The sequence below is a fragment of the Thamnophis elegans genome, chromosome 13, assembly GCF_009769535.1.
Source record: "Thamnophis elegans isolate rThaEle1 chromosome 13, rThaEle1.pri, whole genome shotgun sequence".
Lineage (NCBI taxonomy): Eukaryota > Metazoa > Chordata > Lepidosauria > Squamata > Colubridae > Thamnophis > Thamnophis elegans.
In genome coordinates, this window is record NC_045553.1 from 26,447,067 (window position 1) to 26,463,884 (window position 16,818).

At 42.7% G+C, this 16,818-nt stretch overlaps 1 protein-coding gene across 2 annotated transcripts in view; it reads right to left on the reverse strand.

The window, feature by feature from the left end:
• BMP1 (bone morphogenetic protein 1) overlaps positions 1 to 16,818 on the reverse strand; it is a 198,854-nt gene that overhangs the window by 88,321 nt on the left and 93,715 nt on the right. For both annotated transcript variants that reach the window (XM_032229024.1, XM_032229025.1), the window contains exon 2: positions 5,202 to 5,315. In XM_032229024.1, coding sequence (XP_032084915.1) covers positions 5,202 to 5,315 — 114 coding nt within the window. The remainder of the gene's footprint in view (positions 1 to 5,201; positions 5,316 to 16,818) is intronic.

The following is a 16,818-nucleotide window of genomic DNA, read 5'->3' on the forward strand; positions in this document are numbered from 1 at the left end:
CCTTTGGTGGGAAGGGAACAGCATTCCGTACACCTTTGGTGTTTAGTCATGCCGGCCACATGACCACAGAGACGTCTTCGGACAGTGCTGGCTCTTTGGCTTTGAAACACAAATGAGCACCGCCCCCTAGAGTCGGGAATGTCTAGCGCATATGTGCGAGGGGAACCTTTACCTTTACTTCTGATAGTAAGGTTTGGAAAACCAGAAGGTGGGAGATAGATTTGAATTGGTTGTCTGGATATAACTGAAATGAGAAGACCTGTCTGCTCTTTTGAAATTAGCAAATACAGGTAGTCCCTTACGACCACAACCGAGTCCAACATTTCTGTTGTTAAATGAGATATTTGTTAAAGAGAGTTTTGCTTCATTTTATGACCTTTCTTGCCTCAGTTGTCAAGTGAATCACTGCAGTCGGTAAGTTACTAGCCCAGTTGTTAAGTGAATCTGCTTTCCCCACTGACTTTGCATATCAGAAGTTCAAAAAAAGGGATCATATGACCTTTGGGACATAAGTATGAACCAGTTGCCAAGCATCTAAATTTTGATCACATGATCTCAGGGATTCCTCAAAGGTCGTAACTGTGAAAAAGGGTCATAAGTCACTTTTTTCATTGCCGTTGTAACTTTGAAGAGTCAACTAGTAGCCTCATTTAAGGGGATCTCCTGGGGGAGGAGAACTCAGAGGTCTTCCTGCAAGACCAGGCTGAGAAATCATCTCACTTTTTATTTTTTAGGTCACAGAGGGTCCTTGAACTTACAACAGTTTGTTTAGGGACTGTTTGAAATTACAGTGGCTCTGAAAAATGGGTCTTACGACCATTTTTCACATGATCGTTGCAGGCTCCCCAGGATCATGCAACCAAAAGTCAGACGCTTGGGGATTGGTCCAGGGGGTTGCCAGGAGTCAAGAAGGACCCCAAAGTGTCCATACCGGATTATAAGATGTACCTGACTATAAGACGCACCTAAATTTAGGAAAACAACAACAAAAATGGGTTTTGACCTCTGTGAGCCTCATTTTCAGCCCTTTTTAGGGGCCTTTTTTCGGCCCCTTTCCAGCCTTTTTTCTATCAATTTTTGAGCCTTTTTTGGCCCATTTTGAGGGCTTTTTGGCTCATTTTGGGGGCTTTTCTTGCCCATTTGGGGGGGCTTTTCTTGACCCTTCCCTTATTTTTTGAATGATAAAATGCACCTGACTATAAGACGCACCTAAATTTAGAAGAGGGAAACAATAACAAAAACGGTTTTTGACACATGTGCGCCTCATTTTCAGCCCTTTTTGTGGCCTTTTTTTGGCCCTTTTCCAGCCTTTTTTCTACCCATTTTCAAGCCTTTTTTTGGCCCATTTTTGAGGCTTTTCATGCTTTTGGGGCCCATTTTTTTTTTTTGAGAAAAACAGGCCAAGAAAAGCCTCGAAAACAGACCAAGAAAAGCCTCCAAAATGGGCCGGAAAAAAGGCCTGAAAAAGGGACGTGCAGAGGCCAAAAAATGGCTGGCGGGTCATTATGTACCATATTTTTCAGTCTATAAGACACACAAACATTTTCACCCTCTTTTGGGAGACAAAAAAGTGCATCATATAGTCAAAAAAATAGGGTATATATTTTTTCTTGCGGACATTACTCTACAGTTGAGCAAATGTCAATGGTAGGGAGATTTCTTGAGTCGGGGAAGAATCCTTCACATAATTGTCCTAAATTCTACTTTAAAAAACCCCACAGTCGCTCACTTGCCCTTCCTCAAAGATGGTCGGTATCTTTGCTACTTTTGTCTTTTTTTTCCTGGTGACCCAGGATCCTGCCAATGTTATCAGTGGACGTGTGCCAGGGTGACTGCGCCCCGCTTTCAAATCTCAGCAGGAACAGCAGCTGAGCTAACAGTAGTATGGCAAATGTCTGATTTTCTGTTCACAGCAACATGATGGATGCAACACTCTGCTTTCACACTCTGTTTGTTGTTCCTGCAGTGACTTTTCCCATCTCTTTCGTCATCTTTGGTTAAGCCCCCGGGAAAGGCCTTCTCTGCAAAAGGTAGTCTTCGACATACGACCCCAATTGACTCCAACATGTCTGTTGTTAAGTGAAACATTTATGAAGTGAGCTTTGCCCCTGGTTTTTGAGCTTTCTTGCCACAGTTATTAAGTGAATCGCTGCAGTTGATAAGTTAGTAGCCTGGTTGTTAAGTGAATCTGGCTTCCCTCATCAGAAGGTCCAGACGATTTTGGGATACAGCAACGGTCATAAATATGAACCAATTGGCAAGCGTCTGAATTTGATCATGGGGACACTGCGAATGTTGTAACTGTGAAAAACGATCACAAGTTCAGTGTTGTAACTTTGAACGATCTCTAAACGAACTTTTGTAAGTCGAGGATTTACATTGAAGGGTAAGGATGATTTATAAGTGCCTTATCCAAATCTATTATATCTCCCTAGGAGCTTTGCATTCTTCTAGAAAAAGGTTTTCAGTCCTTTTTATTATATGAAGACTGAGGCAGCTATAATCCCTGCTTACAAAAAGCTAAACAAGTCCAAAGTTATCTAAAGGCAGAGAACCAAAGGTGCTTTTTCAAGAGGCAAATTGTTCTGACCGAGGCTTCCCAAGAGCATGAACAAAACTCCTGGTACCCACAAAACCCCTTTTATTAATTTACTATGAATTCTGCTCCTTCACATCCAGCAGTCTTTCAAGGGAGGATTTACAGTCACAGACCTTATCTGGCTTGGAGAGCTGCCAGGCCGAGATCTGCAAAACCTGGCAAGGAGTCAGAGAGCCACGAACCAATGAAGCGAACTCATGGTCTCCTGCAAACTCCACTCCCCTTTTGCTTCTCTTTTATTTCCTCTGAGAAGGGCCATTCATCATCCACCTGTGGCTTTACTCCCAAGTTCTCCCCTGTTCTTTAGCTGTTCCCTTCGTCTGGCAACTCTGCACATGTGCACACTGGGAACAGGCTCCAATTGTTTGTCTGCCTCACTGATGTCTGACTCTGAAGGCAGCTGATAACTGGCATACGGCTCTGGCACCCTCTCTGCCTCCGACACAGAGCCCTCATCAGAGCCTTCCCCAGACTCCAGAACTGGCCCATGTTCCTCCCCAACCTCCTCACTGTCCAAATCTGCTGCCAGCTCCGGTGGCCGCTGGCGGGCCACAACAACGGCAATCCACAAAAGGGGTCTTTAATTGGGCAGCCTGAATGTGGCAAACAGAATACGGGAGACAAACAGTGTCACAATGGTGAAGAATTGAGAGCCTTGTGGCTGACTATGTTCGCCCTTTCTTAAGGAAGTAACACATTTGTCTTTTTGGTGTTGCTTGCCAATAACTGAGGCAGATGGACTGGACCATCTCTGTCCAGTATAAACCAAGAAAAACCAAGTACCTTTTCTGCAGGTGCTGTAGATGTTGAAAAAAAGCTGATACTTTAATAAAATAGTTTGTCCCGGCTCTGTTCAATATTGAATTCGACATTAAATTTTAGGAGATGGAAAAACTGATTGTCTAGAACAAGGGTGTCAAACTTGATTTCATTGAGGGCCACATCAGGGTTGTGTTTGACCTCGGGGGTGGGCGTGGCCAGGGTGGATGTGGCCAGCCCAATGTCACTCACTTGTGTCAGGGGCGCCTATAGTGGCCAGAGTGCTCTGCCAGCAAAAACGGTGCTTGTGTGGCCCTCCCAAGCTCCATTTTCACTGGCAGAGGGCTGCAAGAGGCTGTTGCAGCCTAAAAGTGAGCTTGGGAGGGCTGCGCGCAGCTCTGTTTTCACTGGCAGAGGCACCACAGGCCAGTTTATAAGAATACACGTCAAGTATTGTGACCTAGGCTTCACCAAATCATGAAACAGACTCCTTGTCCCAACCCCCCCCTTTTTATTTGGCTAATATTAATTCCTGTTTATGTTTGTTATGTTATGTTTGTGTTATGTTTATTTCATTTGTATGCCGCCCTTTTCCCCCAAGGGGGGACTCAGGGTGGCTCACAACTCAAAACAAGGGAAGGGAGGATACAAACAATTTGACAACAACACAAAACAATACATAATTTAAAAGCGCAACAATCATACCATTCGAGATAGGGGCACGGTTCTTTAGCCCCAGGCCTGTCGGAACAGCCAGGTTTTAAGGGCTTTGCGGAAGGCCTGGAGGGTGGTGAGGGTGCGAATCTCCACGGGGAGTTCGTTCCAGAGGGTCGGAGCAGCCACAGAGAAGGTTCTCACTTATTCACTATGGGAGGGGCCATTCAGCGTCCCTTGTGTCTTTACTCCCTAGTCGACTGCTGTTCCTTAATTGCTCCCTTCTCCTGACAGCTCTGCGCATGCGCACATCAGGAACAGGCTCCACCTGTTCTTCTGCCCCACTTATCTCCGACTCTGAAGATAGCTGATAACTGTCGGACCGCCCTGGCTCTATCTCTGTCACCAACAGAGAGCCCTCATCAGAGCCTTCCCCAGACCCCAGGACGGGCCCATGTTCCTCCCCAACTTCCTCACTGTCCGAGTCTGCCGCCAGGTCCACTGGCTGCTGGTGGGCCACAGCACCACAGGCCAGATCTAAGCATCCCGCAGGCCAGATCCAGCCCACCGGCTTTCAGTTTGACACTCCTACTCTAGAAGTACCATAAACAAACTCTTAATACAAACACTAGCGTAGTCCTACATATTTTAATTGGGTAGCCATTCCACAATTTTCAGCCACTGTTTTAAATTATTAAGTCCGGGACTGAAGTCTTAATAATGCAAGTTGTGGTTGGCAGCGAAGAATAAATGTAAAAGTTAATTATATCGACAACTCAATTAAAGGGATTTATGGACGGTGAGAGAGGCAAATGTTAACATAACTTCATTTCTACTAGAAAAGCAAACAGCCTGTAAGTTTACTGTACACAGACTTGGTTTTAAAATTAATAGATGCTATTAAGATTAACAGATTAGCAGAGTTGGAAGGGACCTTGTAGGTCTTCTAGTCCAAACTCCCACCCAAGCAGGAAACCCTACATCATTTCTGACAGATGGCAGTCCAGTCTCTTCTTGAAAGCCTCCAGGGATGAAGCTCCCACAAAGTGGCAAGAAAGGTCGTAAAACGGGGCAAAACTCACTTAACAAATGTCTCACCGAACAGCAGAAAATTTGGGCTCAATTTTGCTCATGACTCAAGGACTACCTGTATCTCCATCTCTAACATTGGGAAGGTTAGCAGCCCTACCTGAAGTATTCGTAGCAGTTCTTTCAATTTTATGCCGTGTGAGGTCCACAATTCTGTCCACCTGGAACATCTTCAGGTCTTCTTCATCCAAGGCGATATCTCCTATAAAGGCAGCTGGAAAACAGAAGGAGAAAAAGGGACTTACATTTTCAAACTGAATGGATTTAGAGAGCAGTCTTTTTTTAAAATTAGTCTTATTTTTAAACACAAATAATACAAACAGTATATATACAACTGAATACAAAAAAAGAAAGACAAAAGAAAAAGGGAAAAAACATATTACAGTACACTCTCCCCGAGAGTGGTCCCCCCCCACACCTTATATTTCATCGTCTATAACAACTAAAAGATATACAGTATATTCCAACTGTGCCTTTATCCCCTCCAAAACAACATATATTCTTGAGTAGGTTTATTCCCTTTGCCTTTCATCAACCCTGATTTTATAAAATCCCCCCATATTTCATCCTAATTATTTACTTTAATCATCCCTTTTTAAAGTTTAATTTCCATTGTTAATTTATCATTTGTTGCCATACTCCAAATTTCATTATACCACTCATTTCTTTGAATATCCCAATTTCATCCCCAATATTTAGCTATCATTAATCTAGCTCCCATCATCAAATTTACAATCAATTCCTTTTTGGTTTCATTTATATACCCAGCAACAATAATGCAATCCTTGGTGACATGTCTAAATTTACATTCAACAGTACTCTAATTTCTCTTAAACACCCATATTTTTTGTGCACTCTCACAATCCCACCACATATGTTTGTATGTTCCATCCTCTTTCTTGCACCTCCAACAAATATTTGTATATTTACCACCTTTTTGATTTAATTTATGTGGTCTTAGGTAGCATCTCCATATCACTTTATATCCATTTTCCTTAACTCTAACTGACATATTCAAGTACAGTAGAAAATGCAATCTTTACAGTACAACGTATGCATTATCATTCATCAAACTGCACAGATTGGGGCACAAAGAAGGCATTTAAAGACCCCCTTTTAAATCCAACTTACTTTTAAGCATCTGTAAATTTGTGCTGGGGGTGAGGGCTTAAGGGTTGCATAAGAATGAATCTGGAGCAGTGTTTCTCAACCTTGGCAACTTGAAGATGTCTGGACTTCAACTCCCAGAATTCCCCAGCCAGCGAATGCTGGCTGGGGAATTCTGGGAGTTGAAGTCCGGACATCTTCAAGTTGCCAAGGTTAAGAAACACTGATCTGGAAGATTTTCTCTTTGGAACTTGATGTGCTTTTGTATATTTACATCCCCCCCCCCATACTAAAGCAGTAAAAAGTGTCTTTAAAGAAGGACTTCAAAGAAATGCCTCAACTGACACACAAAAAAAGAAATTCAATGTTTTATGAACAACTAGCCAATAACCCGGCATTGCCTGGATATTTATTTATAGGGGGGAAATGTCCAGACCAAACATAATTTTAAATGTTGGATTTTCCCCCTTGCCAGATGGAGCCCCCCTTGTGAAGTACTGTGCCATTACCATGGCAACTCCACTGCGCTGTACAGTAGAATTCATTTTATGGCAGTATGGTAGAAGCCAAATTAAGGCACAACAGGCTGTATCTTAACAGAACACACACACACCAGAGTGGGGTTAGGGGTGTCTTACCCCTACAGTATTTGTTTCCAGAGAGTAAGGCCTCTGTGTACCAAGTTTGGTTGAAGTTGCTCAAGGCATTCCAGAGTTATGTTGGAACACACACACACACACACGCATACACACACACAGCCATTTTTATATATATAGAAGAAAGAAAGAAAGAAAGAAAGAAAGAAAGAAAGAAAGAAAGAAAGAAAAAGAAGAAGAAGAAGATAGAGATAGAAGATAGAAGATAGAAGATAGAAGGAGGAGGAGCTAAGAATTCCTCTTCAACCAGAGAAGGCAAAGAGATATCCATGGCCAACCCTACATTTAAAAAAATATTTTTAGATATAATGTTAAAGAGATACTGAATCAAGGTGGCCCAACTCCCCCAGCTGGTTTTTTTTCCACTTAAGGAAGGATAGAACTGACAGTCTCCCATTTTCTAATCCAGTACTTTAAGCACTACACCAAACTGTCTCTTGGTGTTAGGGACAAGAATTCAATCATTGCCCCAATTCATTGTCCAAAGTTATTTGTCCTGTATGATACCATCTAGGTCCGTGATGGAGAACCTATGACATGTGTGCCAGAGGTGGCATGTAGAGTCCTCTCTGTGGGCAGGCGCATTATGGCCAGCTGCTCTTCCAGTTTTCGGCATGCACATGCACACCGACCAGCTGGTCTTCATGGGTGCTGGAGCACTAGAAAACCACCTGAAAAACAGCTGTTTTGGGGGCCATTTTCCAGGCCATTTTTTAGACCAAAAATGGCCCTGAAAATGGCTTGAAAATGGCCTAAAAATGGCCAAAACTGCCCAAAAAACAGACATGCACATGTTGGCCAGCTAGTGTTTGGGTTTCTGGTGCTCCGGTGAACACACATGCATATCCATGCACGCACATTCTGGTTTGGGCACTCAGTGCTGGAAAGGTTTGCCATCACTGATCTAGGTTTACCATCAAGGCTCTAGGATCTGGCCACAGTCTTAAAAATAACCATCTTCATGGACTATCCATTTTCCTCATGGAAGCTGGATCACACTGTACTTCAAAAACGTCATTAGTTCTCCACCTGCTTTCAGGAAGTTCATATGGATGTTTGCAGAAGTGTGAAGAAAAAAAATAATCCTAAAAACAGCCACCATGGAATTTTACTAAAGGCAGTCTTCGTTTAACAATGCTAACTGGGACTGGAAACTCCATCATTAAGCAATGTGGGTGTAAACTGAAAAACCATATGACTGTGCCACTTAGCGATGATCATCCCGGATGCCCTGCTTGACACTCTTAAGTAAGGATTGAGCAAGTTATTTAAATGAGGATCTTTCATAACCTGAAACTTTTGACTTCCTGCTGGCTTCCCCGTTGACTTTGCTTGTGGGAAGCCAGCAGATTTCCCATAACTGACTGGGGAATTCTGGGAGTTGAAGTCCACAAGTTGCCAAGTTTGGAGACCTCTGGTATAGAGGAAAAATGACTACTATGATGGACGGTTGCTCCTGGCCTCTCCTTCTTCCATCATCTCAGCTGGCAACTATAATGTTTAAACATCTGGTCTCCATAAAGTCTGCTGCATGTGCTAGAGATTCTTTAAAAAAATATTATTACATAAATTGTTTTAATCTCAAGCTTCTTTTGAAAGTTCTCTTTCTAGTACACTCTCTGTCTCTCTCTCTCTCTCGGCGCACAGATTTTGCCAAACCAATTGGAGCTCATATAATCTAAGGGGTACTCAAATAACCTCCCATTTGTCTGCCATATAAAGAATAAAAATCATATGGTTCAGCTGAACGGAACGGGTAACAATGTGCAGCTCCTTTGCGCCAGACTGGATTTATTTCTTTTTCAGTTCAGTTCCTAGCAAATTCGAGATCCTGTTCCCATTCTGAGATCACAATGCCAAAGGACCAATACATTTTGGCCATGCATCTACAATTCCACCTTTTTACAGCCAGCAACCCTGAAAACTGTAATTAAAACCAAACCAATTTTCAGAAAATCCTTAGTTTTGCATTTTCTATGGCATTTAAAGCCATAACCAAATCTATAGGAGTCCAGGCAGAAGAAGGGGAACTGATTCTTCCAACAAAGGCATTGGACTGGCTAGTCCAAGGATTGCAGATCCTCCCTAAATCAAGAATGACCATTTATGCATTATAAAAAGTATTGCTCAGCTCTCTAGGATGCAAATATTTGAATGCTCGTCACGAAAACAGAAACACAACACATGCTGTAGAAACATCATCTTCACCTGACAAGGTGCTAATATTTAAGGGACAGCTAATATTTGCTGTAGGGCTCAGTGGCTAAGACACTGAGCTTGGCGATCAGAAAGGTCGGCAGTTCAGCGGTTGGAATTCCTAGTGCCACATAACAGAGTGAGCTCCCGTTACTTGTCCCAGCTTCTGCCAACTTAGTAATTCGAAAGCATGTAAAAATACAAGTAGAAAAATAGGGACCACTTTGGTGGGAAGATAACAGCGTTCTGTGCGCCTTTGGTGTTTAGTCATGCCGGCCACATGACCATGGAGACATCTTCGGACAGCCCTGGCTCTTTGGCTTTGAAACAGAGATGAGCACTGCCCCCTTGAGTCAGGAACAACTAGCACATATGTGCGAGGGGAACCTTTACTCTTACCTTAATATTTGCTCTGACTCTTTGCTGCAAAATATTGTGAAATTAAATTGCTAGCTTACCCATTGTGTCTTAATTTGCTTTGCTATTATAAACTGCCTTGAAGGGGAAAATACTCAAGAGAACGCCAAATCTTTGCACAGTAAGGAACACACAAGGGAAGGAAGAGCAACGTAGCCCTTCCTGGAATGCAACTTGTAAGAATTTCTGGAACATGAAATGGAAAGAGCTACGGTGAGTGAGTGAAAGCAAGCAAAGCATAGCTTTTGGGTACCTAGCTTCCAAGAAGCTCCTGGACATCCTGTGTAATCAACTTCTCTTGGAAGCAGTAGAGTTGACATTCTCTTCCATCCTACTCCCTTCCCTGCTTCCTTTTTAACTAGTTACACATGCATTTATTCATCCGTATTCATTCAATTCGTAGGGCTGCTTAGCTCAGCAAGCAACTCTGGATAATGAGGAGTCTTCAAATAAATTAAAGACAAATTCCCAGAAATTGTAATACAGGTTAAAAAGATAAAGATTTCCCCTGTCCAATCACATCTGAACCTAGGTGCTAATCTCAATTTCCTAGCTGAGGGAGCCAGCACTGTCCGAACATACTTCCTTGGTCACGTGGCTGACGTGACTATATGCTAAGGTGCACAGAACACTGTTATCTTCCCACCAAAGTGGTACCTATTTATCTACTTGCATTTGCAAGATTTTGAGCTGCTAGGTGGGCAGGGGCTGAGGTGGGAATGGGAGTTCACCCTGTCACATGGTACTTGGGTTTTGAACCTTTCAGTCAACAAGTCTAGCATCTTAACTGAAAAAGTTAAGAAACTGATGAAAGAGAGAAACAACCTGGAAATAAGGAGAAATTTCCTAACAGTAAGGACAGTTAACCAGTGAAACAGCTTCCCTCCAGAAATCGTGAGCGCTCCATCACTGCAGCTTTTTAAGAAGAGATTGGGCAGACACTTGTCTGAGAGCACTTGAGCAGGGGGCTGGACTAGAAGACCTCCAAGATAGAGTTCTATTCTATTCCAAAAGGTAAAGGTTCTCCTCGCACATATGTGCTAGTCATTCTCGACTCTAGCGGGTGCATCTCCATTTCAAAGCCAAAGAGCCAGTGCGGTCTGAAGACATCTCTCTGGTCATGTGGCTGGCATGTCTAAAAGCTGAAGGTGCACGGAATGCTGTTATCTTCCCACCAAAGGTGGTTCCTATTTTTCTACTTGCATTTTTATGTGCTTCTGAACTGCTAGGTTGGCAGAAACTGGGAGAAGTAACGGGAGCTCACTCCGTTATGCGGCACTAAGGATTCGAACCGTTGAACTGCCGACCTTTCTGATCAACAAGTTCAGCGTCTTAGCCACAGAGCCACTGCATCCCCTATTTTCTATTTTATTCTATTCTATCCCATCCCATCCCATCCCATCCCTTACGCCACTGCACCCCAGAAATAGTAATAGTTAATACCGGTAGTAAATAAGAATAATGAAGAATATTAATGAATAATTATAATAATGGTTGCTTTGGGTGCAATCCCTAAACAACTGGAGCACCACCTGAATACCACCAGCATTAATAACATCACCATCAGTCAATGGAAGCAACTGAGATATATCTTGATATATTGGGTAGAAGTATTCTTAGACTTGATTCTTAATCAATCGGAAGGTTCCAAAATACCCAAGTATTTGTAACCTTCTCTTGATGTTGCTGCCTTTGTCAAATTTTCATTGTTGGCTGCATTCTGTTGTCTTCAAGAATTTAGCCTGCCTTTATGCTATGATGATTATCATTACTTTTAAACCAGGAGTCGGAACCTTAAACACTCAAAGAGCCACAAAGCTCCTAACCGGAAGCCCCCAGCCTTCAATTCTGGAGCCGACCGGAGGTCCAGTTTCCCCACCATAGAATCTTCTCCTAGCACGGTATCCTTTTTCCTCTGCCTGTCCTAACCGAAAGCCCTATCAATTATGGAGCTGAGCGGAAGATTCAGATTCAGATTCAGATTAGTTTATTTGTATGCCCGTCCCTTGCCATAGAGTCTCCTCCTGGCTTCCCCCTCCTAACCGGAAGCTCCTCTCAAAATTGTGGTGCCGACTGGTGACAGGGAGCCGCAGCCCAGGGATGAAAGAGTCACATGTGGCTCCAGAGCTGCAGGTTGCTGACCCTTGCTTTAAACTAAGGGACTGGAATAAAGAGCATCAAACTCTCACAATATTTTCGACGGAGGATGCCAAAATATTAGGAGGTCCTGTGTTATCATTACAAGTTGGCCACACAAACACCCCCCCCACTTTCCATGCCCTGAGGGATCCTCAGCACCCTTCAGTGCAAAGATTGGAACCCACTACTCTATAATTCAAGCCACAGATTTAGCTTTTAGTTCCACCAGTTAAACTCAAAATATCTACTCTTGAAATGTCACAGAGACACCCACAACTTCAGCCCAACTTTGATAGTGAGCCTAGAAACATTTCCAAAGAGCCTAGCTGGCAGAGCTGCTGCATGTGTGAACTAGCCCCTTGTTTCAGAGACTTCAAAGCCTTCGCAAACACAGTAAAGAAATAACGTTAAATTGAAGAGACTCGCTTGCGAGAACTGTCTGTTCCCGACAGAAGCAATATGAAAAAAGTGCAATTACAAAGCCATCCCTATGTGGAGAAAGAATGTAGAGATTCACAGAAAGCCAGTGGATACAGCTGGGCAATAAATTGACTGCTTAATCATCGGAGTTGATGCCAGCAACAGACTGAGCTTTCAAAGGCTGAGGAGAAGAACGACCGAGATACCTCTCATCTCTTCTTAAGCATCTCAATCCAACTGGTATGTTAAGACTGAGGACCTTGGGCTTTTTAATAGGGAAAAAAACCGGTAACTTTAGATCAAGGCCGCCAGAAGTCTGACTCTAACAATAGATACTTCTCTTTGTTCCCGGTGAAACTGCTGATTCTTCTGATGTTAGTTTATGTATTATTTAGCAATCATCTCCCTCTTAGAGGGCCAGAGATATGTCAGAATCAGTCTCATCTCTTTGCAATCGCTCATTGTAATTTCCTGTAGCCCCAGAAATATACTCAAGCCATGAAAATGGTGGATTTGGATAAAGTAAAGAGATTCGTTTCTGTTGTGGCCCACCAGTGGCCAGCAGAGCTGGAAGCAGAGTTGGACAGTGAGGAGGTTGGGGAGGAACATGGGCCAATCCTGGAGGCTGGGGAAGTCTCGGACCAGAGGCAGAGATGGGGCCAAGGCTGTCTGGCAGTTCTCAGCTGCCTTCAGAGCTAGACAGAAGTGAGGTAGGGGAACAGCTGGAACCTGTTCCCAGTGTGCGCATGCACAGAGCTGCCAGAAGAAAAGAACAACTCAGAAATCAGGGTTGACTTGGGAGCAAAGTCACAGGTGGACAGTGAATGGCCCCTCCCAGAGGAAATAAAAGAGTAACAAAAGGGGAGTAGGCTTTTGTAGGAAACAATTCGTTAGATTCATTTCAGGAGTGTGAAGATCTGTCCATGAATCTCAGAGACTCTGTGCCCAGTCCTTCCTTGCACAGCACTCCGTTTGGAAAATATTTACATAGCAGCTGCATAAGGTCTGTGGTCATAATTTCACCTTTGAAAGACTGTTGGCCAGGCCTTTGCTGAATGTGAAGGAGAGGAATTCCCATTTGTTTAATAAAAGGGGTTTTGTCGGGACCAGGAATCTGCTTCGTGCTTTTTGGGGAAACCTAAGTCAGGACAGTTTCAAAGGGCTCTTTCATTCTTCTGAAAAAGAATGCAGAAGGAATAGATCCAGTTGACTGTTCCTTGTCATGGAAGATAGCAATAGGAAACTGGTGAAGGACTTGATGGGACATGGCGGAGTAAAAGAAAGACTTGGAAGGATCCAGACTAATCTGTTGGTTGCAGAAGATGGGATGAAGGGACGTGGGGTTGAAAGAAATAGAATGGGTTTCTTCCTGAGCAGAGTGATCCTAGAAGAAACAAAAATGATAGAATGGATAGCATTTGCTGGGAATGTGAGTGTTCGAATATGTACAAGATTTGGTGGTAGTCGTGGCAAGTTATGACTGTAAAGAAGTAAGCAGCCATTTCAAAAGGGTAGAATTCTTTGTGCTCTAGAAAATATGCAGCAAAGATTGTCAGAGTTAGTTGCAGAAAAATCAAACCCAGAAAGCACATACAGATAACTGATTCAGTAGGATTCATTAACTTCTTTATATGCATAATACACATGAATAAATGTACAATGCCAACAGCAGATTCTTCCAACGTGGTAGAGATGAGAGATTGGTTCCCAGTTTCAATTCAAAGTGCCCTCTCAATGAACCAGTAGTAAACCAGTTAAGAGCCCACCACTGCATTGCGCCACCTCAGCTCTTATAATTATAAATAATTGAAAATCAAACTAGCGTCACTGCAGTTAACCCCAAAATGTTGTTAGCATCGCTCGTGAGCCAAACCAGCTGATTCACCAGCAAACACCAACATCTGCGCACAATTTCCACCCACATTCAAGAAGCAGCAAAGGGCATGCATGATATTTGTAGCTTTTCAAAATAATCCAAAGTGGTCAACCGGAGAAGACGCTACCATATTAATACGTGCTGTCCCCTGTTTGATTTCCAGCTGCATTAGCAAACTCATGAAGCTTCGACACAGGGATGAAACCAGAATTCCAAGCAATGGAAAAAGGTTTGCCACAAGTTCCACTAAGCTCCAGTTGTAGGAGATGACCAGGCTGAACCGGAGGGAAGGGTCAAGCATGTCATCAGTTTAGAGTCCCTTTGGCCCCAAAAGAGATCTAAGTCCAACTCTCCTTGAATTCTGTTGATTCTTTATCATTATCATCATCATCTCCTTTTAATGACCCATAAACCCTTGCAGGGTAGAGTCTGGGCAACTGAATGTAGCAGAGTGTTTACTAGCCATATGCCCTTCCTGTCACCAATGTGGAATTTTATTCAGCAGATAAATTCTCATTGTGCCCAGAGAAAAACATCTGCCTCTATCTAGGATCAAACTCACAGCCTCTTGATTGTGAGGTGAGAGCTCTAGGCCACCACACCACTAATTCCGTTGACTCTTATCTATCACCAATATGCCTTGACCATTACTAGTTCTGATTCTTGTAGACAGCTAGCAGGGAATAAGTTTGTACTCATTTGAGTACTCTTCTTTTCTTGCAGCCTTTCTAGCAAAAACTGAATTAAAGTGGCTCTTTTTGCACTAGATGAGCCAGAAATGAACTACCATATTTTTTGGAGTATATAACGCACAGGAATATAAATGCACCTTAGTTTTGGGGGAAGAAAATAGGGGGAAAATTCTGCCTACCAGGTATTCATCTGGCTAGCATCTTTAGTCTGGTCAGCTACAGGACATAGGTTTGTTGGTTTTGAGAGTGTGTGCATACACACTTTTTATCCCTTGGTTGGAGATAAAAAACAGCTTCTAAAGCACAGCTGATTGTTGGAGAGAGAAGCAATGAGAAAAGCAGGCAAAGCATGGAAGATCGCTTCACCCGCTAACACAGCTGATCGTTGGGAGGGAGCAGCAATGAGAAAAGCAGGCAAAGCACAGAAGATATCTTCACTCATTAGCGTTTCATTAGGAATGAAAAAAAGCTTCAAAAAAGCTACATTCGGAGTAAAAGCAGCACCCAAATTTTCAGCCTCTTTTAGAGAGGGAAGTGAGTCTTATACTCCAAAATATATGGTACTTCAGATGGGGTCAACAGGTTCCTTATCCTTCATGGTGGCCCAGACAAGAAGTACAATCATGAAGACTAGGTCTGTCTTTATTGTAAGTTTGCATGGACAGAATCCTGCAAGCCCATCTCCTCCTCTTGCCTTTACTTTCCAAGAAGCTAGGGAGGAAATGTTTCCCACGCCCCCCTTCTGCTTCTGTGGTCTGAGATAGTTTTTGCATGATGGCTGTCTAGTCTACGGCTCTTCCTCCTGTCTCCAAGGACATTCGCACATACCATTACAACAGAAGTGGCTGTGTGAAATCACAGAGGGTGTGGAAATGCCGATGGGGATTTTGAGACATGATTAACAGTAACAGAGGGATTTAATAAAACAGTCTTTTGTTAATATATTTTTATTGTTTTATATCACAAATTCCATTTCTATATTGAATAGTATGTTTTCTAGGTGTCCAACATGTTATAATATAAACATCATCATAATCATGTACATGTAGACATATGTGATATCATTGTTATTGAAAAGTATACTATCTTCCATTATAATATCAATTATATAACCATCAATATATTTACTAATCAGTTTTCTTCTTTCTCGTGTAATCCATATTTCATGTAAACCCACTTATCTAACCTCTGTATCTGTCAGCTAACTATTTGCAGAAAGGTTCCCCTGTGACAAAATATTGCGAATCTTCTTTTTCTTTGATTTTTAAGGTTAATGCATCCATTTCTGCACACTCCAGAATTGTTTTGATTATATCATCATCTGTAAGGGTTTCTACGTTTTTCCAGTATTGTGGGTATACAGTCCTGGCTGCTGTTAGAATATGTAAAATGAACGTATTTTTTGGAGTATAAGATGCACCGGAGTATAAGACGCACCAAGATTTTGAAGAGGAATTTTTTTAAAGAAAGTTTTTGCACTCTTTCCCCCCGCCCAAAAAAGGGCATGAATAGCCTTTAGGAGGCATTCACATTGCTCCTGGGGGGCATTGGGGGATATTTCTACCCTCCCCAGCCACCAGGAGCACTTTTGAAAGCCTCCTAAAGACTATACATGGCCATTTTGGTGAAGGGGGGGTGGGGCTTCAGGAGGCAAACAATGCTGTATTCAGTATATAAGATGCACCCAGATTTTCAGCTTTTTTTTTTTGCTATGCTTGTTTGGCAACTGTACAGATATGTGGATTTGAGAAGGCTTGCAAAGATGCCACAATATGTAAGCACTCATTGTCATTTCGCTGCTGTTGTGAATCACCACTATGCTTACTCTGCGTACACAATACTGACGGCGCTTGCTACAAGGTTCTTTTCTGTGTATTTGCTAGAACAGACAAAAGAAAATCATTTCCACCAAACGGATATATAATGTGAGAATAAAGAATTTGTGTGGCATGCATAATTTCACTGCTCTGGAATAATCTAGCTCTTTGCTGCAATATTCTTGCATCGCAGGGGAAGGGACAACAGAGAAGATATCAGCAGCACATAGCTCCGATGTTGAAATGGTTTCAGAGAAGCCAATGCAATTACAGGGAGTCCTCGACTTATGACCAAAATTGAGCCCAACAATTCTGTTGTTACGCGATACATGTATTAAGTGAGTTTTGCCCCATTTTGCAACTTTTCTTGCCACAGTTGTTGAGTGAATCACTGTAG